The 23991-nt window shown below is 37.3% G+C and overlaps 1 protein-coding gene across 1 annotated transcript; it reads left to right on the top strand.

Moving 5' to 3' along the window:
- Window positions 1-935: 935 nt before the first annotated feature.
- Window positions 936-23762, top strand: GPR155 (G protein-coupled receptor 155; the record flags this gene model as incomplete). The annotated part of the gene is made up of 15 exons (XM_084265771.1): window positions 936-1419; window positions 6378-6777; window positions 8060-8225; window positions 9316-9471; window positions 10547-10630; window positions 11938-12058; window positions 13432-13516; window positions 13598-13688; window positions 14806-15055; window positions 15714-15815; window positions 17531-17664; window positions 19213-19308; window positions 20537-20601; window positions 21305-21442; window positions 23540-23762. The coding sequence occupies exons 1-15, from the start codon at window positions 960-962 to the stop codon at window positions 23760-23762; spliced, it is 2571 nt and encodes an 856-aa protein (XP_084121897.1). The 5' UTR covers window positions 936-959.
- Window positions 23763-23991: the final 229 nt, after the last annotated feature.

Raw genomic sequence — 23991 nt, 5'->3', positions numbered from 1 at the left:
ACTCAAGCATTTGTCGAGGTCAAAGTTGCACAAAGCAAGGTACAAGCTTGAAGGGTGGTAGACTGATTTGACCTCTCAATATTTCTGGAAGGTAGAGAAGGGCCTTGCCAAATATTTTTGTGCCAGGATGGGAAAGCTAAAATTCCTGGACATGTTTGTCTTCCTTGCCTGGTGCTCATGTTCTTGTAAAGGCTTCCTCTTGCTATTTTGTGATAGATTAAGAGGGCACTGAGCTTAGACTGTAAAAGAATATGAAAACGAGGGTTTTGTGTGGAGAATGAGTCTGTAGAAGGATGTACCAAAAAAAGAACTGAAACTGAGACTATGAAGGTGTTTCCGTGCAACGGTTACAGATGCATGAGGTAAGTTTGCATTTCACTCTAATTAGAGGATTTTGTAATCTTTGTCACTCGTTTCTAGGAAAAATAGATGCATGTCATACAGTAACTGAGGGGGTATCTCCCAAAAGGGAGAACAGTGTCAGGCTCATTGGACTTGAATGGACAGCAGGTTATTCACAAAAGAGATCTTTGGGCCAGGGTAAAATGATAATTTTAACAGATAGATCTGGATTATAAAGAGAGATCTAGAACTCATCCATTCTTTCTTGATAAAGTGCTTATGAAAATACACAGGCAGAGAATGTAGGGAGACAAAAGAGCAATAAGGAATTTTTATCCTCTATCAATTGGTTAGATTGTGTGGACTTCTGAGAATATGTATGAAGATGGTGTGTGTATGGAATGATTTTTCACTGTTCTTCTCAGAGTTGTTTCTCTGTAGCTACTTATCTGTCTTTTATTATTTATCTGTAATGCACTTGTAAGTGCAAACTCTTGTCTGAGCAAGCCTGATACCATAAATATTCACAGACACAGTTTTGGACATTAAAGATTTTTTTTTTTTTTAACAGATGAGATCATTTCAAGCTCTTTTTTTGGAAGACGTGGTCAAAGGAAATGGATAACTATTCAGACTTCAATATGAAGAACCTCTCATCTTCAGCTAATATGTCTATTTCTTTACCTGGACAAGTTGGACTGAATACCACTGGTGGTATTCCTTCTATGTCAATAAGTAGGCTTTTCCCAGCCCTGTTAGAGTGCTTTGGAATAATTCTTTGTGGCTACATAGCTGGAAGAGCCAACATTATCACAACAACTCAGGCCAAAGGACTGGGAAATTTTGTGTCCCGTTTTGCACTCCCAGCTCTGCTGTTCAAAAACATGGTGGTACTTAACTTTTCTAATGTGAATTGGTCCTTCCTGTACAGTATTTTAGTTGCCAAAGCTGCTGTGTTTTTCTTAGTCTGTGTTTTAACATTGTTGGTAGCCAATCCTGACAACAGATTTAGCAAAGCAGGTTTGTTCCCTATTTTTGCTACACAAAGCAATGATTTTGCACTGGGATATCCAATAGGTAAGTAGTTCCCTATGCTTTCTTCCTTAAAACAATTTTTCAGCATTCTAGACATGTGTGCTTTTATTTTTCCATTTTTTGAAATTGATCTCTGACAGAAGTTAGGAGCTAAGCCATTTCTCAAGTCTTGTTTCTTGACCTCAGACCATGTAAGGGAAGAAAACTGTCATCTGGTATGAATGAGGGGATTTAAAATAATCTGTCTACTGTTGGCTATGTGATCTTGTCATGTTAAAGTAAATAGTTTTCTTTTTAAAAAAAAGGCTATTTAGAAATTAATTTCAAGATTGGTATAAGTTACCTTAGACTTACTGTAGATTAAGAATGCCCTTATGGGAAATTGCCAGCTTTCCTCATGATGTGAATCTCTTTCTTTGCAAAGTATGAGTTTGTACCTGTAGCCTCTGAAATAGCTGTAGTGGGGTTTTCACTGATTTGGTGTTACGTCTTGGTTTAGCTCAAAGAAAACATTTTGGTAATTTGGGTGCCTCCTGATTATTGAGGTGTTTAAATCTGTTCAGAAGAAACTCCTAATTTTTATCCTACTTCATTTAAGTAGGCAGTCACACTTTATCCCTTAATCTTTATGCTGCTGTGACCGGTATACCTGCTTTAGAATGTAATCTTGGAAGAAGTCTGTCTTTTTTGAAAAGCAAGATTGCTGAGTGATTTGTGGTAACTTGTATTTGTGTACCTCAAATCGGAATTTCATGCGGCTGTGATGCCATTCTTGGGATGTTTAACTAACCACTAGTCCAGTGGAGCTGAAAACCAACCAAACAAGAGAGGCATTCAGAGTATAATAGAGCTGTGTGCTCTTGTTCTTCTAAGACTATAAACTGAATTCCAGGCAGTATCAGTTATTTAGCTTAATTTTATTCAGTCTGGAGGATTATTATTGTCTTTCTTTTGCTAAGGAAGGTTTTGTCGTCTTCCTTTTTCTAGATTTTCTTAATGGTATGTTAGTACACTTGTAGGCATACACACTAAGATACTTGGGAAGTGGTCTGGAGTTGCTATCAGGCTTCTTCCACCTGCTGCTGCCTAAGCTGCAGTGCTTCCTACCTGCCTTAGGAAGCTCTTTAGTGCCAGTGTAGCTTTCGGTGCTGCCTCTCCCCAGTCTCACCTGTGTGCCTGGTGTGGGAATGTACATGTCGAGTATCCGGACCTGCAAAATACACCTTGAGTGGAAGGCATTTGGAGAGTATGCCTGGACCATGTTTTATTTGTTTGCTGCTCCCTGAAGAGAAGGTATTCTGTGCTTCTCTAATTCTCTTGAGATCATTCTTACAATCCAGACAAGCTTAAGAACAAAAAAAAGAACATGTTTGTTCTAGCAAAGCAAAAAGTGAGATGTTTGATTAACAAATTGAAAATAGAGTTAGAAAAGAGCAGCTTCAGCATTCAGCTTCAGCATGCAATTTCAGGTTATATGTAACCACTAGTAGTTCCATGTTTTAGTTTACTTGAGAAGTTGGCAGTTCTAGTCTCACTATTCCAGGGCAGTATGCTTGAGAGAATCTGGAATCCTTACTCTCCTCAAATTTCCTGTGTATGTCTAAAATATAGACAAATGCAATTGCAGTCTTTTTCTTCCCTAGATGAAAATACTTTGTTTTCCTCTGTTGCATCTCCTGAGATGTATTCCTCCTAAGAGAAATTAGAAGTTCATCACCAATAAGGCAGTGAAGATTATGTCTTTGTTTCTTGGGACTGGATTAAAATGCCAGGGTTTCTTTTTTTTTTTTTTTCCTATTTTGTTTTCCTGTTTTCAGGTTATCTGACTATATTGTATCATTCTAGTTAAAACATTCTTTCTACTGTGAATGACTTTCTTGTCCGATTGCATTTTTCTTCAGGTATTTAATTGTTTATAAAATATGATTTCTTCTATGCAAATTCACAACATTTAGCTCGAGCTTTACTCAAATGCCTAATGCAACAGTAGCACAGTAGACACTTAGATGCTGTTAATTTTAGAGCTGCCTTGCTTATTTCTTTTTATGTGTGATGATAGGTAGTATATTGAGCAAAACCTGACCTTTTAATGGAAATCTATTTTAAAAGGCTGCTTCAGCTGATATTTGTAAAAGAAAAGTAAATCATTATTGACCAATCCGTGTATTATAACCACACCATTTAAAAAGACAGTTTGACCTCCTGAATAGGTAAATAATGTCCTGTGTATTCATCCCATGTGATTTCTTCAATAACAGTGTGCTATTTTTTTGGTGTTGAACAAGGATGTGCACATAGGAAAATTAAAATACAGATTAAGTTTTCAATGATCACCATTCTATTTTTCTCTAATCACTGCTGTGACAGTTCTACACTTCTAACTGATGTTGGTTTGGAGTGAAAAGCAACTGGTATGGAGATTTGCTAGCAGCATTGATAGAATTACTATAATAGAAAGCTTTGTCTGTTTGATTTCTATTACTAGATGAGGTGATACTCTGACCAAACAGCTTCATCTGCTCTCCAGTGCTGTATTGTTAAAGCATAGGTGTAGCAGAAGTGTTGTGTGGATGGTGACTCAGTTATCATGGCTTTAATGATGCTAATTTTTCTAAGCATGGACAGCTAATGTGTGATTTGTATGTAATTTTGAGCAGCTGAGATGTAGAATTTTATTTTTTAAATATTAAAATATCAAATTTTTTTGTTACTATCAGCAAGCAGGTACCTTGATTTAAATAAAAAGAAAATTTTTCATCAGAGATAGTTGTGGATTATTTTAATTGCCTTTAATGATAATGACTTCAGAGTGATTTCATATTTTTCCCACTGACTCAGCAATCTACATCGTTTCCACTTTGTGCTACCCAGGAAAATGTATTGTGACTTCATGCATCAGCTAAATTACTTGTAGAACTTAATATATATGTATTCAGTATACAGATTCATGTTGCCAAGAAAATATTCAGTTTTTCACTCACACATTATTTACATGTGATGTGTTGAGTTGCATCTGATTAAAATGGACATTCTGTATAAAGCAGCATAAAAGCATCACTTTGGGTTTTTAGGAGATTTTGACTTGCATGACAGGTGTCCATCATGTTTAAAGCTGTTTTATTTATCAGAATGTGTTTAGTGTTTTAAAGTGGCTTGTTAAATCCACTAACCACAAACTTGGGAATTCTGTTCAGGAGTTCAGTCAGGCTTTTAGGACTAGTAGCTGTTGTATATGTACTTCAATCCTGACTTGTAAGAAAAAGCACTAAAAGGTGCTTCTCTTCTTATATAGTGGAAATCACCTAATTGCAAATGTCCGTTCACTCAATCTAAAGAGGAGGCAGTTTACAACAAGTGCTGGTTTAGCACTTTGTAGATCCTGCTACTACAGATGCTTAACTAATATGAAGGTAAAAATCTTTTGGATTTTGAGAAGCTTTTTCAAAAAAAGGAGAGTTTTAGTATATGGAGAAATGGAAATACCTCCAGCAGTTGACTGCTTAGTGATATTCAACTTTGTTTAATACGCTAGAGCATGGTGAGTTTGTCCCACAGAAGGGTCTGGTAGGTGTATTTATCCAGTAGTGCTTCCTTTTCTATACATTCTTTGTAGTGCAAATAGAATTGCATCTGCATATTGTGCCACCTCTGCCTGTGTTTGTCTCTACCTCGGGCAAAGAAAACTAAAATGGAAAGCACTGCTTGGAATATTTGAAATAATAACATAATAAGGAAGGTAAAAGGTAAATGTTACCTTTCCAAAGAAGTCTGGAAAAATTAACATGGCATTCTTACATAGATCAACTCTGTATACCAGATAAACAGCAACTTTGATAGGTTTAATTCATTATTTAATGCATAGGTAGGAAATACTACAGTGTAGACCAAGAATTTTAAAATAATTTCACTTGAACTCTTGGTTTATAAAAGACATTTAAAATGCAGGCATGAAGCAGTGGTGGCAATTTAAATGTTACATCACTGCTTATGCGAGAAAGTGCTTCTCATGCACAGAGTCTTCTTTTCCTGTTCCAATTTTCATGTGAAGTTTTGACTCCAGAATGCCAATGGTTTTGGTATCCCTATAGCAACTTCAAAACCTTGCAGCTTGACAAGTGATTTTCTTGCCCTTAATGTAGGGTATTATAATGAAAAGAAAATCTTACTTCAAAAATATTGTGGGGTTTTTTTTAATTTGCAGTAGGATAGAATATGGTATATTTTTTCCTAGAGTCTTTTCATGATTTTTGAAGTGCTGTTAGCAGAAACTTGAAGTATGAAGCAGTTCTAACTTGACTCAAATATGTAGTTGCAATAACAACAAATGCTCATGATTTAAAGTTCCTTGAGGGACAGGAACTACAGCACTAACTCTTGTTCTGAGTAGTCTCAGGAAATGAGCCAACCATTATGTGCTAATGTGTTGGGGTTTTTTTATTTAGCTGTTGGTTTTCTGTATTGAATCAGTGTAGAAAGATTACACCTGATTTATCCACTGAAATGCATTTACATTTCAGAGATGTGAGACACTGTCTAGATGAGAAGCATCTTGTGTCCTGCAGAGGTGCATGTAATTCTGCACAACTCTCGTGTTTCTGGGGAGAAAAAGCAATTCAGGGGAAAAAATAATTTTTAAAAAATCAGCATTTGGGAAGACTCACAGGGCATGTGGGATTGTTTTTGTGTTTGTTTTTTCCTCCTGTAAATATTGAATATTAACAGGAAATTGTAACATTCTATATAAACTGTTGAATATTCATAGAATCATTAAATATTTGATAGTGAATCTTTGATTTTTAATGTGTTTATTAGATGGCTATGTCCTAATGGTGATTGAGTGTACTGGTTGTATTACATCATCTTGTGTTGTTTGTAAATGCAGTTACCTCTGAAGGATAACTTTTTTCTCTAGTTTGCAGACAATAAAATTTAATTTCAATATTAATGTATTTTTGTACTGAAATGTTATCACTCATCGCTTTTCATTTCCTGTCTTCTAGTTGAAGCTTTATATCAAACCACTTACCCAGAGTATCTCCAGTACATTTACCTAGTGGCTCCAATATCTCTTATGATGCTAAACCCTCTTGGGTTTATCTTCTGTGAAATCCAGAAGTGGAGGGACAATCGCACTGTGTCACAAAGCAAAATCAAAATAGTGGGCCTAGCACTCCTCCGAGTTTTGCAGAACCCAATTGTATTCATGGTCTTCATAGGAATTGCCTCAAACTTTATTCTTGGCCAGAAAATTCCTGAATACCTTGAAAACTTCCTTGATGGACTGGGCAGTTCATTTTCTGGCTCCGCACTTTTCTACCTTGGACTAACTATGGTGGGACAAACCAAAAAACTGACAAAGGGTATGTTTGTTGCACTGATCCTTCTCATCACAGCTAAACTGTAAGTTCAATTTATGTACTTTTATAATTTTCTTCTCTAGATGTGTTAAGCTCTGCATATACTGGTCAGGGGGCTTTTCTCTCAAAATCATTACAGTAGTGGTTATGTTGCACTGCCAGTATTTTGAGTGAATGCATCCCAAACTCAGATAGTGTATGAGTTTTAACTTTTATAAAAGAAAACCTGTTGTCATGCTCCACAGAGAAGCAAACTCAGGTGTGCTGTGACTTCACACATTGCCTACAGGCCACCTGTCACAAGTTGGGTGTTTGGGGAATGATTTACCTTAAAATTTACTTAAACTCCCTCTTGTCTATTTAACTGGTATTTTATTAGTATTTATATTTTCTTCTGATTGCACAGTACATCTCTAAATGAGTTGGTTTTCCTTGCTTTGTCTATAAAACTTTGAAGCTGCTGTATTGGAAGAGCTTAAAAATGGTAGCTTTACACTCAAACTGTCTGACTTTTAAGCATGAATCAATGACAATTTCTATTTAGAACTTGTGCCATTGCTGTCTTCCCTTGAATATATTTCAGGTGAACTAAATATTTCACCTGCTACAGAGCTCCGATTAACCACCAAAGAATCGCTCTATTATGGTGAAGTTTGTACTGTAAAATTTGAAGGTGTGTTTGAGTATCAGTACAACTGATTAGCAAAGTTAAAGACCCAACTTGTAAACGAACTCAATGACAGATTTTGTAAGAACATGAGAAAAAAATATTTTACTGTTACCACTTTGCTTCACTGGTGAATTTATGTCGTGAGCCTGTGTAAGGCTTATATAGCGAGTCTGCCTGAGACCTGGGGCGTTGCTAATAGCAAACAGACTAACATCGATGCAGGGCTCTTTTTGCTGGCCAGAACTTTCAGAAGGGATACTTAAGCTTGAGCCCGTGTTATATTTCGGACAGCTTGCAGAATGGTCACCTGAGTATAGCTTAACAGTTGAAAAATTGTATTTTTAACCTTTCTAAACCTGAGGTTTATAGAAAGAGTGTATCTGTGCAGTCAGAGAAGAGGCTTATATCACAGAGTTTGATATAATTTTAACCTTCATTTTAATGTATGTGGGTTTTTTGTTTAATTTGTGACATAAAATCTTAAAGCTGCTGGTAACAGTAATAGTGATTAAAGTGATTGATGTCAGTATTTGTTTTTTCATAAATAGTATTCAAACAAGTTTGAACTTTTCTTTGTTTCCCGAGTAAAGAAGAATCTATTGCTATAGTTTGAGTAGTCATTTTTTTTAATTACTTTTTTCCCCTCTCTTTTCAGACTTATGATGCCATTTCTCTGTAGAGAAATGGTGGAACTCTTGGACAGGAGTGACAACGTAGTCAACCACACCAGTTTATCAAACTATGCATTTCTTTATGGAGTTTTTCCAGCAGCACCTGGTGTCGCAATATTTGCAAGCCAATTTAATATGGAAGTAGGAATTGTATGTCGTTAGCTTTTCCTAAATATGCACTAACTTTGGGCTTAACTTTGTTGATTAAATACTTAAGTAAATAAGGAGGCTTGATGAATTTGCTTTCCGTAGACAGTCCTTAGATTTATTTATTTATAATACAAATTATATTTCAGATAATCAATTAAGCAGAGTACACTTTTCTGATGTCTCAAGTCTCCTGATAGTACACATTCATAAATATATCCTCATACCTTTCTTATTGTGTCTGTAGTGGGAAAAACTAGGATAATCTTAAATCTAAAGAACTTGTATCTTTGAAAAAAAGCAACAACCAGAAGAACTTAGGCTTTAGCTGATTCTGTTATGTTGCCCTTCAGGTAAATCTAGTAATAGAAATTAATCTTACCTTTTTCAAAAAAAAAAGAGGTTATCAATTATGCTTCCAACTTAAAATACAACTTTCCTTTCTTCCACTTGAAGAGACGTTAAAACATTCCTGGTGACTTCCATTGTTTTAATGGGGTTTTTTGTTTGTTTAGTTATTGGGGTTTTTTTTAAGGAATGGGGGGGGGGGAAAGGATGTGAAAAGTAAACCTTACAAGATAGAATTTTGTGCCAAACAAGCTCAGGAAATCTCTTTAAAAAGTGATGTGTAGTATAACTAACAACAATGAGAAGTCAAAATAGAAATCACTGACATGTAAATATATATAGCAGCTTCTCATGAATTAATGCATAAATGTATTTGCATAGCTACAAGTTTTCTTATTTAGTCCAATTCATTGCATCGAAAAGACAATTATGACTTTGCAAATCCACTCCTAGACTGTTGTCAGTAGTATATTTGATGTCCATGAAAAAATACTCTAAGAAATTACTGTAGGGAACTCTATTCCTACTTTTTTTAGAAACTTACTATAACTTTCAGTTTAGCTTAAAATGGCTACTTTCTGGCTCAAATTCTACATAATTTATTACAGAAACAACTTGATGATTTATTTAATGTCTGTGTATGTTTAATTCAGAACTATGCTTTTGCCAGCAGTTGTATTCCTGAAAGATTATTCAGCTTGGGATCTGATTAGCTCTGTTCTTGTTTCTGTTTGACTGTTTGCAGATTACCTCAGGTATGGTGATAAGCACTTTTGTGTCTGCACCTATTATGTATGTTTCTGCGTGGCTGTTGACCATTCCATCTATGGACCCCAACCCACTAGCATCTGCACTCCAAAATGTTAGCTTTGACATAAGTATCGTCAGCCTCATTTCTCTGGTAGGTGTTGATGAAGTGAAGTACAGAAGCACACTGTTGTGTCATGGTGGTGTTAATGCATAAGCAACAAATTGAGTCATGGTAAGGTGACTCGTGTTTCCTCATTGTATCCTCCTGCAGAAGGATGAGGAAGGAGTTAAAAAACCTTGATTTAGCAGTGGGTAAGCAGGAAAGCAGCACTGTAGAGAAAGATGGGTAAGTGATTTAGTGCTCTAGTGCAGCGCTGTGGAGTTTGGTTTTTTCCTTTTTTTTAAACAACAGGGTGTAGGGAATAACAGTTCTAGTTTACACCACAGGGAATAATCCCATCAGACCATATAAGGTGCTTAGATATCACAGTAGTTGATGCTGTCTGTGTACAAACTTGAGCTCTAGAAACATCAGTGAATATTTATTTAATGAAATATTAATAAGTATTAATAACATTAATTTGGAAGGTTTAATTTGATAAAATACTTTCCTAGAAATTTTCAGTGCATAATTCTTAAAGTGGGTTGATTAATCCAGAAGTCCAATGTGAATTATGTTTTGGCTTTACAGGTGCCAAAACACTTTATAGTGTATTTATTTTGATTGCTTTTTTAAAATAAAATCTTCCATGTTCAAGAGAGTTGCAGTTTCCTTAAGTTGTTGTCTTTCTGAAGTCCTCTTGTCTTCAACTGTGCCTCAGGGGAAGCCACAAATGAAGACTGCCTTTTGCTGTCACAGATCCTTTTGGGAGATTGGGTAGCAGGGTGTGGGGTTTTAACTTCGAAATTGCCAGGCTACTCTGTGATCATTCATGTCCTGAGGAAGAATCAGGCTTCTGCACACTAGAGGCAAGCTTGTGGTGCTTCATGGAGGTATTTCACCATCACAAGAGCACAAAGAGGCATTGCTTTTGCTGGCCACAGTTGCTGAGCCACAAGGACTAGCAGCAGATGGTGTGGAGTTGACTACAGTAGTCACATTGCTAAGGAACTTGTCAGGAAGACTTCCTGTATATTAGATTTTATCATTGTCCACCACGATATTTGTCTTGTTCTTTTGGGTTTGGATTTACCCTTAATTTAATTTTTTTTCCTTTATGTTACAGATCTGGTCTCTTATTGTTGTTCTTCTGAGTAAGAAATACAAACAGCTTCCTCATATGATTACAACAAATCTACTTGTTGCTCAGGTGAGTAGTAAAAAGAATGCTGTTGTGTGAGTTTTGGGCGCTTTGAAAGTGTTAACATTTTTACAAGCTGGGTTTCTACAGTGCTATCTCTGTAGCCATCTGTGGAGGGGCAGTGCAACTCCTCTAAAGAATTTCTGTGCCTTAAAATACACCCTTGAAGAAAGCTATAGGTGATGCTGGTAGTATGGTTTTCAAACAGAACTGTAAGCCAGCAGAATGGAGAATGGCTTCTGAAACATATTTTTAGCATTGTAAGTTGCTGACTAATACTGTTAAGTGCACTTCAGTATCAGTTTATGCCAGTCTGAAGTCAGCACTGCTGGGATCATCAGCCACGTGGTGACCTGATTCAAGGAGCTAAATAGAAAACTAATCCCCGTGCTGGTTTACCTCCCTGAAGTGACTCGCTGAAGGATCAGATGGGTGTGGGAATGCATAGCTGGTGGCTAGGGAAGGGCAAAGCCAAATAGCTCTGGATTAATTTTAATAGTTATTTAAACTGAGAGAAAACATGAGTACATGTTCCTTCTTCCCTTGAAGTCAACTGCACAACTGCTGTTAAATTCAGTGAGACCAGCCTGTACTTGTAACATATCTGTGGGGAAGTGCTTTCTGAAGTGTTCTGTAATTTACAAAAAAAAAAAAAAAAAACCAACAAAAACCTCCCAACCCAACCAAAAAAACCCTTCATATATATTTTTATGTATATATATGTACTAAACTCTGAGGTCTGATCATGGAGTCATTTGAAAAAAGTCATGTATCAGTCACAGGTGCTTCTTGTCTATAACAGCAAAGTTAGCTGTCATCTTAAAAAAATTTGAACTGCTGTAATGCTGTTTCCATAATATTACAGCCTATTTTTTCAGATTCCTACATACTGAAACTATCATATATGCAATATCACTGGGTGAAAACCTGTATAAATATTGGCTGGACAAACATCTGTTAACCTCAGCTTTATGTTCAGATCACTTCAGATAAATAGTTTGTACTTAACAAAAGCTTTACATTTATTGTAAGATATATAATTATATATATTTCTGACTTACCTTGCTGCCAGTTTATCTGAGCTACATAACTGCTGTAAAAAAATATTCCCCCTGAAAAGAGTAACAGAGCTGTAATACTGAGTTTACTGTTGCAGTGCTTTACCGCTGTGAAAACTATCCAGTTCATAAAACCACACTCCAGTGAATCTGGGGGTGGAGTTTCAAAGTTAATTGTAGCTATATTACACTGTGTTTGATTTTTCTTGTCATCCGGCTTTCCCAATGTAAATGATGGCTTCTTACCTTTCTTTCCAGTTTATTGCTTGCATTGGAATGGTGGTGTGGAATTTTGTTGTTAAAGAGAAAGACATCACCATACAGATCCTAGTATTTATATTCCTCTACAGCTCACTTTATGGCACCTACCTGTGGACAGGTATGACGTTTTTCTAGGCAGACCCTGTAACAAAAGATTACTGTATTGAAGTAACTTCATTATATTCTTCAGAGTAATTGTTCCTTTCACCTGTATGTAGCTCTACATATATGCATGCTTCTAAGCTGTGCCAGGCTGTAGCACCAGCAAGGCAGGGCTCAGTGTCAAACACTGCTTCTGCTGTCAGGTGCTCTTATACCTGGGCAGGTCTTGATTGTCTTTGCTAGGTACAGCAGCCTTGCTAGCTTGTAGTAAAAGAACCTACTCTTAAGGCAGAAGCAATAGAATTAACATGGTTGGTTGCCCTTCAGCTAACCAAAATCATTATCGGTTATATTTGATTAATGCAGTTTAAGATTTTTATTATTCAACATTAAGTGGATTTTAAAACTTTCTGCCTCAAAAAAGTAGGACATATGGTATGAAGGGAAATACCAAGCTAACTTAAACACTTCTTTCACTTTAGAATTGTAATTTGTAAAGAGAATGTGTGTGTTCTGCTGGTGTAGGTGATTAATGGAGGGATAACTTGAAATAGGCAAAGTTGAAAGATGCATCAAGAAACTTGGAGAACCTTATGTGTATGACTGACAAAAGAGGCTTTGGGTATTCAGGCAACTTTTAATACCATTCTTGAGTCCAGAATCATAGAATATATTGAGTTGGAAGGGACCCATAGGGATCATCATATCCAACTCCTGGCTCCACACAGGGCCAGCCAAGTCAGAGCATGTGGCTGAGTGCATCCTCCAAATGCTTCGTGAACTCAGCCAAGCTCAGTGCTGTGACCAGTTCCCTGGGGAGCCTGTGCCAGTGTCCGACCACCCTCACAGCAAAGAACCTATTCCTAATACCCAACTTACACCTCCCTTGTCTTAACTGCATACTGTTCTTTCAGGTCCTGTCACTGCTCAGAAGTCTGAGGGTTTAGTTCCGTGGTGATTTTTTGGAGCAAGTTGTATTGGTGTTTAGCTGAAATAGGTAGCTCATGGTTAGTATAGCCTAACATCAATACTAGATTAGCTTCGGCATGCTGAGCTTCCCAGGCATGAATAAAATAGGCTGTTCCAGATGATACTCCCCTATATGGCTATATGTGTAAAAACATGTAATGCTTTTTTGTTAAACTTGTCATTGACTTTATTGAGGTCTAGTCAGTTTTCAAAGAAATCTTCTAACAGAATGCAACATCTTGTGTTGGTTACTTAAGAATGTCAGTCTAGAACAACTGCTGTTGATAAGAAATTAGTTACTTGTGTCTTAAATGTTCTCATTGCATCTTTTATACTCTTGTGAGGTTATGGACTCTGTATTTATTGGTTCTCTTTTTAATAATAAGGTATTCATTTTGGGTTTGGGTTTTTTTTTTGTAGGTTTTCTATCTTTCTCTTTGTTTCTGTTGAGGAAAAGAGAAACAGTAAAGATTCCCATTGGATTTATTATCATAGCTGGATGGGGGTAAGTTAATTCAGATGTTTCCCTGCAGAATTAGTGGGAGCATGCTAAATATGTTACTTGGTTCATGTTTTGCTCTTTCAGACTCCCAGCACTTCTGGTGGGAATCTTGCTCATTGTTGGTGAACGTAACAACGCTAGCATTGACTCTGCCTTTTTCTATGGAAAATACCAGGTATGAACGTGTCCTGTTCTCATCACTTCAGACTTCTGCCATGTCCAATGCAGTATTGAGAAATTGTGTTCTGTTTGGTCTTATGTAAGTAGGTTTCAGTCAAAGTACAGGCTACTATAATAACAGTATCATTATAGAATGCTCATAGATTGATACAAAAATGTATTTCTGTAATGAATCATTAGAAAAACTTGTTTGGACAGGGACCTTCAGGTTTAGGCAGCTATGACTAAGAAAAAGAGGGAGTAGGCTTCCCAAAGTAAAGGCTTAGGAGTGGTAATGAATTGCAGATCCCTTTTCCTGGTGACTAATTTGTAGTCTACCTTGATAATTATCTAAAATTGTTACCATCCAATAGCTAATTAATGGCTTTTAGTGTGTAATAGATACAATCAGCATTATATGTGTAGTAGTAACTGCTTGCACTATGGGAGACTTCCCTGCACAACCATGGGTTGAAAGGGCCTGAGCCTGAACTACAGTTTTTACCAGTAAACAGTTCCTCTCGTTGAGGATGTAAAGGCCACTAGTGTAGATTTGTTGTGTTTTCCTTCTGTCTCTCTTAAGGATAGAAATGTTTTGAGCCAGGGGTTTACATGTGGCACTTTCACAAGTACCAACATAACCTCACAGTGGACTCTGGGTGTCAGAGGCAGGTGATTTAAGGTTAATTAATGGGATGCTCCCCATTGGAGAAAACATGGAAATTAGAGCTGCGCCACAGGGTGACAAGAACACGTTCCTCTTTGGAATTAAAAGGTACCTGAACAGAACTTAAATTGGAGCACTAATGATCCTCAGGGGGAAAGGTGATGGTGAGGGGATGTTTGGATTGCATGGGAAAAAGACGTCACTACTTTGTTTTTTTTGTTGTTGTTTTGTTTCTGTTTTGGTTGGTTTTTTAAAACTGAATTAGTCAGGCGGGGAAAATTAATCTCACATGCTGATGGAGCCCCTCCTTCAATGCCACGAGGTGCAAGAGCATTAAATATAGAAAAAACTGATTTCTTCAGATGCATTTGTTAGCATATTTAGGAAAGTACAGAAGTTAGGAAAGATAGATGCAACTATTTTCCTTTATTTTGTATTTAGGTGTATTTTCTTTGTTCCCTTACAGATAATTACCACGACAGTGATCCTGTTCATCAGTATATTGATGTCAGGTATCTCACTTATGTGCATGAACAGAAATAGGCAAGAGTCAAGCTATGAGGTGTTGAATCCATATTCACCGCGTAGCCAAGTGGAGGAGGTTGAAGGGGAAGGGAGTGAGGGGACTCGAGTTTCAGCCACTGTGCCTCAGCCTTCTGCAGAATCTTCTGCACAGCCTTTTCAAGGATCTTCTGCGCAGCCATCTGCAGAAAAAGGTTGGGAACATAAATCTGTTAAAGAATAAATGGCTCTGTAAAAGAATAAATGGCTCTGCATACAATAAAATGGTGTTCCAAATTTAATTCTGACCTGGGAAGGGCAGTTGTTTACACCTTTAAGTGTTACACTAGGACAGAAGAAAATCTAGATATACTTGCCCAAGGATTTTGTCTCACATTTCTACAGGAAGTTTGATGGTTGTCACTATAAGGGCTGGGGGGAAGTGGACAGGAAAAAAAGCATGTGTATTGTTCTTAAGTAAGTAGCAGTATCTTAAGGCTATGATAAATGCGGTCCACTGGGTGTCTTAGATTGTTCACCCACTAAACTCTCTGAGAATGGCTTATATGCTTGCAGCGTTGATAGTCAATGTGTTTCTAATCCTCCCTGATTGTATGTAGCCTCTTTGAACACTTCCTATATGTTTTCCATGGAGCTAAAAGTATTTGTGTTGCTTTTGCAGCAGTAGTGCTGTGTTAGATGTTTCTGTGTATTAGTATTACCCTCTTGTCAAATTTGAAAAATTAAGCCTGCTTTCTACTTTTGGGTTATTTTCCAGCGTAATTTTAAAGCTGTACAGAACATATTGTTACAGGAAAATAAGTTATGGTAGCGAAGGAAGCTAACTACCCTGTTACTGTATATGTCTAATAGGTTGCTGTTCCTGTCAAACAACAAATGGTGAATTATCCTGTGCCAGAGAGAGCAAAGCAGTGTCAAATGCTGTTGAAAACAAAGTTCCTCCAATTGAGACAGGTAAAGCAGTAGGGTCTCCTTGCTTCAATACTGCTAACTGTTCTTGCAGACTCTGCAAATATTTGTGTGTGGTGTTCTCACAAAGAAACTGCTTGGGCTGTTGTTCTCTCAGCTCTACTTGGACAACTTACATGAAAGTATTAGGCAACAAGTTAGGTGTTTGTTCTCTTCTGCCTGATAGCTATTAGTAATCTTTCAGTGCTCAAGATGGGGAGTTGTTTGGGGTTTGTTGGATTTTTTTACCACTAAGCTACTTAAACATGTCCTTCTGAGTATTTGGACTTTACCTCTCCATCACTGCCTTGTTTTGGAACCTGTGAAGTTCAGTGCATTACCCTACTTCGCCTCAAGTGTTCAACTTAAACATTCTTATATTCACATCTTGCATTTTCTAAAAAGGCCTCTGAAGCCTTTGTTATAATCATGCAGAGGTTTTGAATAAGAAACTTCAGATCTAGAGGAGCAAGCACCTACTGCAGGTTAGATCAAATGTCCCTGCTGCTCTATTAGCCATGTCTAGGGGAAAGATATGGAGGAAGTTGACTAAGAGGCCTTTGGAATCACTGAAATAGAAAAACGTGGATCAAAATGATCCACACCTGGTGGAAAATCGCAGGCTCAGCCTGTCCTCATCATACATGGGTTTCAATAATCAAACCTAGGTGCAGTGCAGCCTTTCTTTCATTACTGTTTTGTGGGTTTTTTGCCTTTTTTTTTCTTCATCCTTACCAAGGATGTTCATGTCTTTATGCTTTGCTTGGATGCATCATAACTTTCAACAAATCTAAATACTTCACACTGAAATATACTTAGTTATGTCTTCTTGCATAAAATTCTAGCTTTCCACCTCTTTCCAGCTATTTTATCTATTAAGTAATTTAGACAAGCATCATAAGAATGTCTTCCAGTGATAGAGGAAGGCCAGTTTAATTTTCTTATCCTTAAAGATAAGGTAGAAAGTACCTTATGATTGAGTTGGAATTTTTTTGACCTCCTGAATGAACACTTGAAAACTATAAATTAGTAAAAGCAAATCGTAGTGGATACACTTATGCAACTTTGGCTGCAATAATTACTAATATGTCTACTATGCCCTTGAAGTGCTCTGACATGTAACTACTGCAAATACTTCAGCATGTCCTTGCCAGAAGTTTTTCACTGCCATCTAGAGGAGGATACTCATAATTCCTTAAAACTCTAGCTGGAAGACAAGCATCTGTTCCCTGTGTGTGTGTTTGGTTGTTCTGATCGATAGAATTATGACAGTGTTCTGATAGACCATGTTAAAAATACATCCTCAGAAGTCAAATTCAAATTATTGTCTGAACTAGAGCCCAACGAGGTTGAGAGATGAAGCAGGAACATTAGAGCTGGTGGTTTATTTGAAATAGTCAAAGTTTAAAACCTTTGTGCTCCTTTTTCATTATCTATAGCAGTGTTTTCTAAATATTAAACAACTTCAGGTGCATCAAACCATTGAAAGAAGAGTTCTGTTGCAAAAAGCTTGTTCACTTAGGAGCACATGTAAACTACTGTTTTATTTGAGAATAGATGTCTGAACAGGTAATTGTCAAAGGTAATGTTTGTGTGTGACTTCAATATAGATACTTACAAATTACTTACAAGGTAATTTAACTTGGGAAGTTACTGTGACAAATGTGCTCATGGAGTTTGTAAGTTAAAAGCCTAATGAAAAGTTGTGGTTTGTTTTTCAGCTGATCAGTGTGTGAGTCGTTGCAGTGCTCAAACCTGTGTGTTGGCTCAGGAAGAACAGCTTCTACAGACTGGAGACAAACAGCTGGCCAGACACGTGCTGCTGTGCTTGCTTCTTATTGTTGGCCTCTTTGCTGTAAATACTTTTTTTTTTTTTCCTTCCCTTGTTCCTTAACTCATTGTTGGTGGGATGACTTAGGGAAGTTATGTAGACAGTAAAAATCTTCCAACTCCTCATGTAACAATTAAATACATTAGTGGCTTTTTTTTTCCTTACTGGAAGAAGGATATTATAAAATTATAATTTTGGTACCATATCTTAAATTCAAGGCAAGTTAAAATTGTTGTAAGTAAGCAAGTGACACTGGAGAAACCTAAAGGGGGGGGGAAGAAATTAATTTTATCATCTGGTAGTTGTCACTACCACCCCACTTCCTATTTCTTCCCATTTTTCTAAAGAACTAGTCTTATTCCCAAGACAGAAATTAATTAAAAATATAAAGTGAATTCTACTTCTGAAGGAGATTGTACAAAAATTGTTTCCATCTGACTGTGCTTCTATTTAGGATTCGTATTTCTGAGGTGCTTTAGAGATGAAGAATAATATAAATCTTTATTTGAAATGGGAATGTGCAGTTTTCTTGCTTATAGTGGTGGTTTGGAGGCAGTGTGTAGCTAAGTTGGCATTGCCAAGCATCATCATTGACTCGATCCCAGCTGTGAAGTGGCTGCTCCTATGTAGAAGTGTGAAATGGCAGAAAGTAATGCATTAGGGATATAATTTGAATTTTTAACTGTGATGGAGAGATGAGAAGCAACTCTCTGAATGTCCTGCTCAAGGTTGAGCAATTAAGAAAGTATTTTTATTGTAAATGGAAAATACTGTGGCACGAGTATATGATACTGGAAAGCAGGACAGTGTGGGAAAACTGTGGTGTGATAGTTACTGCTGTTGTTTTTCAGGTCTTGTTAAATTACAAAATGGAGGTTTTCCCTCTTGATTTTCCTGTATCAAATATTCCATGCTGATTTATTTTTTTTTCTTTACATCTTCTATATTTAAGAAATTTCCGAAATATTTAGCCCCTGTTTTAGTTGTATCTGACTGATTACATAGATGCTATGAAATGAGACCAGTTGCATTAAAGAAGTAGCCTTTTCACCCAAAGGAGTTAACTTTAGAGGTTTTTTCCCTTCTGTCAGGCATCTAAAATAGCTGAAGTGGTATGTGCTTCAGCTTATCACAATCTTAACTATGCAGAAAATATGTAGCAAGCACTGGTTTCAGCTAACAGGCCTAAAAACAAATACTGCAGATCTGTCTGGGCTAATATTATCTGTGTTAGGTTGAATACCTAAGTGTGCTTGAGGCAAGTTCGTTACGTAAACGGGCAGGACCTCCGCACTGGTATGTTTTGTATGACTTTGTTTAAAAACGAACAAGCTCTTTCCTTTCCCTTCCCTGCCACCTCCCCCTATTAAGACAAACTGAAATGATGTTTTAAGGTGTTTATTCCCTCTTACTTGTCTTTGTCTGAATAACTTGTTAAATAGAGACAGTGAAAATTGCACAATAATCTGATAGCATGTAAAGAGTAAGAAACTGCTGTTGATTGTTAATAGGTTAGGTTTGTGAGTTTTGTTGTGGTTATGTTGTTGTTTTGTTTGGGTTTTTTCTTAACAGAACCTTTCCAGTTGTTTATGGTGGCTGTTCAACCAGGAGCCTGGAAGGCTGTATGTGGAATTGCAGTTCTTCTGTGCTGTGTTTAATTTTGGTCAGGTACTTATCGATGTGTTCTGTAAATGACTTTTTGTTAGTGGGTGCTGCAGCACATGCTGTTACAAACACAGTAAGTTGGAGTCCTCAAACAGTGTTGAAGTCACTGGCCCCTTGTGTCATTTTGCCTTTTTTCCTCAAGTTTTTCTTTTACTTTGATAGCTTTCTTATCCTAATGCATGTCTTACGTGCATGAACACTGCAAGATGCAAATGACAACCGAGTACCAAATGTCTATGGAAACTGAGTAGCATGTTAGCCTTGCTTGTAAGAGAAAGTTGTACCTTGTCGCTTTTGTGACATTATACCAGTTAACTAAATAGGTGCAAGGTGGCTACTTAATAGGTTGAGATGGCCAAGTGGATACTTCACTATAAGGCTTTAAGGTACTATCTCTTCAGTTTCTGTAACAACACCATTAAGCTGACAATTAACTGACAAACAATTGAGCTGACAATTAGAAGTGTAATTGTTCCAGCTTCACAGAGCCTACTTCATTGCAAACTGGCACAAAATAGCTTTGTTATCTGTGAAGGTGAAAGCCAGGCAGTGCTAAAACACATACTAGAGGAATGTGTTACAGGTCCGTGGACAGGTGTGCCTACAAGATGCACTGCAGTATGAAGTAATGATAGTCATGTTGATACAAAAGCAGCACAGAAAAATGAACGAACTAGAAAGCATTCTAGCATTCAAATAAAAGTCCTTTTATTGATGTTAACAAAGACAGTTCATAGAATCATAGAATGGTCTGGGTTGGAAGGGACCCCAAGGATCATAGAGCTCCAACCCCCCTGCCACAGGCAGGGACACCAACCTCCAGGCCTGGAGCTACACAAGGCTGCCCAGGGCCCCATCCAACCTGGCCTTGAACACCTCCAGGGACGGGGAATCCACTACCTCTCTGGGCAGCCTGTTCCAGCACCTCACCACTCTTTCTGTAAAAAACTTCCCCCTAAGTTGTAAATAAGTAAGTGTCAGATGGCATGTGACAGCATTAGGTTTTCTGAACTGTTTCTTGAACAGTTTCTTTGGACTGTTACCTATTAATCTCTTTCATTTGAGCCTTAAAAAGATTGTCAAAGCAGAAACAAAATGCATTTTGAATGATACCTAGAGAAGAAAGCTATTTCTCATGTATGTTTCCACAATGAGCTTTTAAAATTTTATTTCTGTTCTTTAGAAACCAGATCTTAATGTTGCTTTTTTTCTGTGTTTTTTTTTCCTGCAGGGCTTCATTTCCTTTGGTGTTTTTGGCTTAGATAAGCATTTAATCATTCTACCGTTCAAGCGAAGGTAAATAGAATCTTTAATAACTATCTAAATCTATAGGTATAGGTGGAAAGATAATACTTTTTATAGGTTATTGAGTGTTGTCACCACACTCCGTATTCTATTTGTTTGATCTTCCAGTTGTGGAGAGCTAATTGCAGTTCACGGTGCATGAGTTTTTACTGCTGTCCTAATGTCATTCCCCAAACCAAAAACCCTATAAACAAAATCTTTGGCAAATGATGAAGTATGTGATTTGGATCAGTGAGATGATGGAACTTCAGAAATAATTTCAGCTAATAAATTAAAACTTAGATACAGGTGCTAAACCAGATTCTGTCCTCGTTGTTTTGAAGTCCTGTGTTCATAACCTCGTGCACGTGCTTTGTGTGAATGGACACTTTAATTGGTGCCTCGCTGTGGAGGCATAAATTGTACAAAGCTGCTTTTAAACTGGAGCTAACAGTGTGAATCCAGCACCTAAAGCTGGCTGCAAACTACTCTGTGTCTTTCCTTCTGCCTGAGCCTAGAATAAAACCACTCAGTGTCCAAAGGACATACATGTTTATTAGGAAGATTTTTTTTATGTAATATATTGGGCACAAAACTAGTAAAACAGTTGTGATAAGCTTCCTGTGAGTTCTGTTCTATTACTTGCAGTTTCCTTGAAGATGCCTCTGGCTGTTTTGCTGGTTTTATTTTATTTTGTACTTTTTTTTTTTATAAGGCTTGAATTCCTCTGGGGTGGGAGAGAAACAGCAGGACATACAGATCCCTCTGTGCCTGAGGAAATCAGGATGACCTGTCAACAGTTTGTCCGTTATCATAGAGAGCACTGTGTCAAAAGCATTGTCAGAGGCAGAAGGTAAGGTTCCTCCCTGCACATACAACTTAACATAGCTCACCTTTTGGTAATAATGCAATTCAGTTTAATCTGTCTGTGGGTAATTCCTCTTGTGGCATACTTAGTCAAACCTGAAGGTGAGGGTATCAGTCACAGAGAGATGTCTCTTGTCTCACACTGAAACATGGAGGTGCAAGTTATCATGCTATCCCATCTGGGTTTGACATTAAAAGTTTTATATCCTTAGGGCATGGGACCAGTTTTTGCATTTAGCTAGAGTTCAGGAGAGCTAATCTTTCTGTAGCAAATGTGTGTGGTAATGCCTACAATAGAGGGTATGTGTCTGAGTTTTGTCACGCTTGAGACCCTTTGTTTTCATTTGAGATTAAGGAGGTATCAGTATGACTCTAAATGTTTACTACTAACAGCTTTTACAGGAGCTGAAGCTATTGCAACTGATGTCAGTGTGTACTTGGAGGCCACTCAATATATGAGATCATAGCATTTTTAGGAGCTCTGAGTTCATAGAATTTCTTTTGCTCATTCTTCTTGTGAGGCCTAATCTTCAATTTGTGAGATCAGCAAAGCTTTCAGATACAAATCATGGTAGCTAAAGCAAGGATTATATGTTCAGGTGTGCGTAGGTGGATGAGGAGAGAAGTGCAGACAGAAGCAGCAGTAACAACAAAAGGTTTCTACCTTTATTTAAATATTCACTGTGTGAAAAGAAGACATGAGGAATTGTTCCAACAGGAAAATTTATTGTTATGTGAACTTTTAAGTAGGACTAGCTTGGTCCTTTAATGGTCAGGTACAAAACCACTTTTGAGAACGGTTTTCTTTGACAGCATCATGATTTTATTCATTCTCAGAAATCAGTAATGTTCCATGAGAAATAAAATAATAAAGTTATTCACTTAGGAAAAATTAACTGTGGCAGTTCAAAGACTTTCTTCTTTCATGCCAGACAGAAAAGATGTAGCGGAAAGTGTTTTGAAATAGGGATGGGTTTTACAGTTGTGTTTCCTGTGCCTCTGCTGCTATTGTGGCTTCTACGGCCGCTCATTTGGTTGGTTTTTGTGGTTTTTTATTAATCATACATACATCTGAGAAGGCATCAAAATCTGACATTTGTTGCTGCGCTATTTTAGTACTATGTTTGTGTAGAAATAGTTTCATGTCGTTTCTCCTTGTGATTTGAAAGACAGTGCTTCTCATGTTAAATATTGATCTAACTTGATCCTCTCTTTAATTTAAACATTCTGTAATTGAGACCTTGTAATCATGAACTTGTATTTTAATTTTTGCTTCTCTGCTAATAGATGTTAAGACTTGCTCTGTGTTACTGCTGCTTTTAACGTTACAAAAAGAGAGAAGGAAGTTTGGGTTTTGCTGTGTAGCTGTTAATCATCTTCAGAAACCCTGTGTTTGAGTTCCATAGAGCAGATTTTAGATAACCAGAAACGTTTGTTGCTGCAGGTACATTTCTGAATGGTATTTTTACTGCAACTAGGTAGATGTTAGTGGCATTGCCTCATAAATATGTAAAAGAAAATTAGTGAAGTCTTCTTGTAAAGGTTTTGTTTATTCTCGGTACTGCCTATATGGTAAATATTTAACTGGCTATGCATGTTAAATGTTTTTTGTTTACATTATATGTAAGCAGTCAGTGTCTGTTTAAAGTTGTAGAGAAATTTCTAAAACAGATTTGAAGTGCAGATTGAGTTCCTGTTGCAGAGGGCTGCTAGGCTCAAATCAGATACTGTGTTGTATAAATGGTCATGCTATTGAGGACATTGGGAAGTAAGTATCCAAAAAGTAGAATTACATTGTGTGTGTTTTTAGGAATATTGCTACTTATTTTAGGCTTGTGCATATTAACTTCAATGAACATAACTTGCCAGGTACATTTTGTTTCTCATTGAAGTGTCAGTAGGAAAAGGTAGTGAACATTGGCATGTCCCTAATACACAAAACTTGCAACTTCTTTTCTAACATGCTCTTAACTATCATGATGTCTTTCCTTGTTTCCTGCTATTTTTCCTTGCCTTTCCCCATCGTGCAGTGGTGATACCAGATTTACAGAACATGTGGGTGAATCATTCCTTTGACATACAGGTGTGGTGCAAAGATCTCCACTGGCATCTTCTTTGGCTGTGACCTGGTGAACTGGCTCATGCAAGTTGGCCTTGCCGCTGACCGTGGTGAAGCTGTGATGTATGGAGACAGGCTGATGAAAGGAGGCGTCATCCAGCACATCACCAACGAATTTGAGTTTCGGGATGAATATTTGTACTACCGCTTCATTCCTAAGAGATCGGTTGCTGTTGAGAGCCATTGACCTGAGCCTGTAGGCAGAGGACAGGCAGTTAGGGGTGAGTGTGACCATCTCCTCTGCCTTCAGCAGTGAAATTGGAAGCATTTCTTTCTCAAGGCTCCTGGAGAATTTTGTTATTCTCTCTTATAAAGTTAAGTGGTTCTACTTCTGTCTGTTCTGAAGAAAAGGGTAGCGAGTGACATTTAGCGAGTGACATTCTGTTCAAACCAGAATGCAACTAAAACAAAAACAA

The sequence above is a fragment of the Gallinula chloropus genome, assembly GCF_964237585.1.
Source record: "Gallinula chloropus genome assembly, chromosome: 5".
NCBI classification, from domain to species: domain Eukaryota; kingdom Metazoa; phylum Chordata; class Aves; order Gruiformes; family Rallidae; genus Gallinula; species Gallinula chloropus.
The sequence above is the reverse complement of the archived record's forward strand: the minus strand, read 5'-3'. Positions and strand labels throughout refer to the sequence as shown.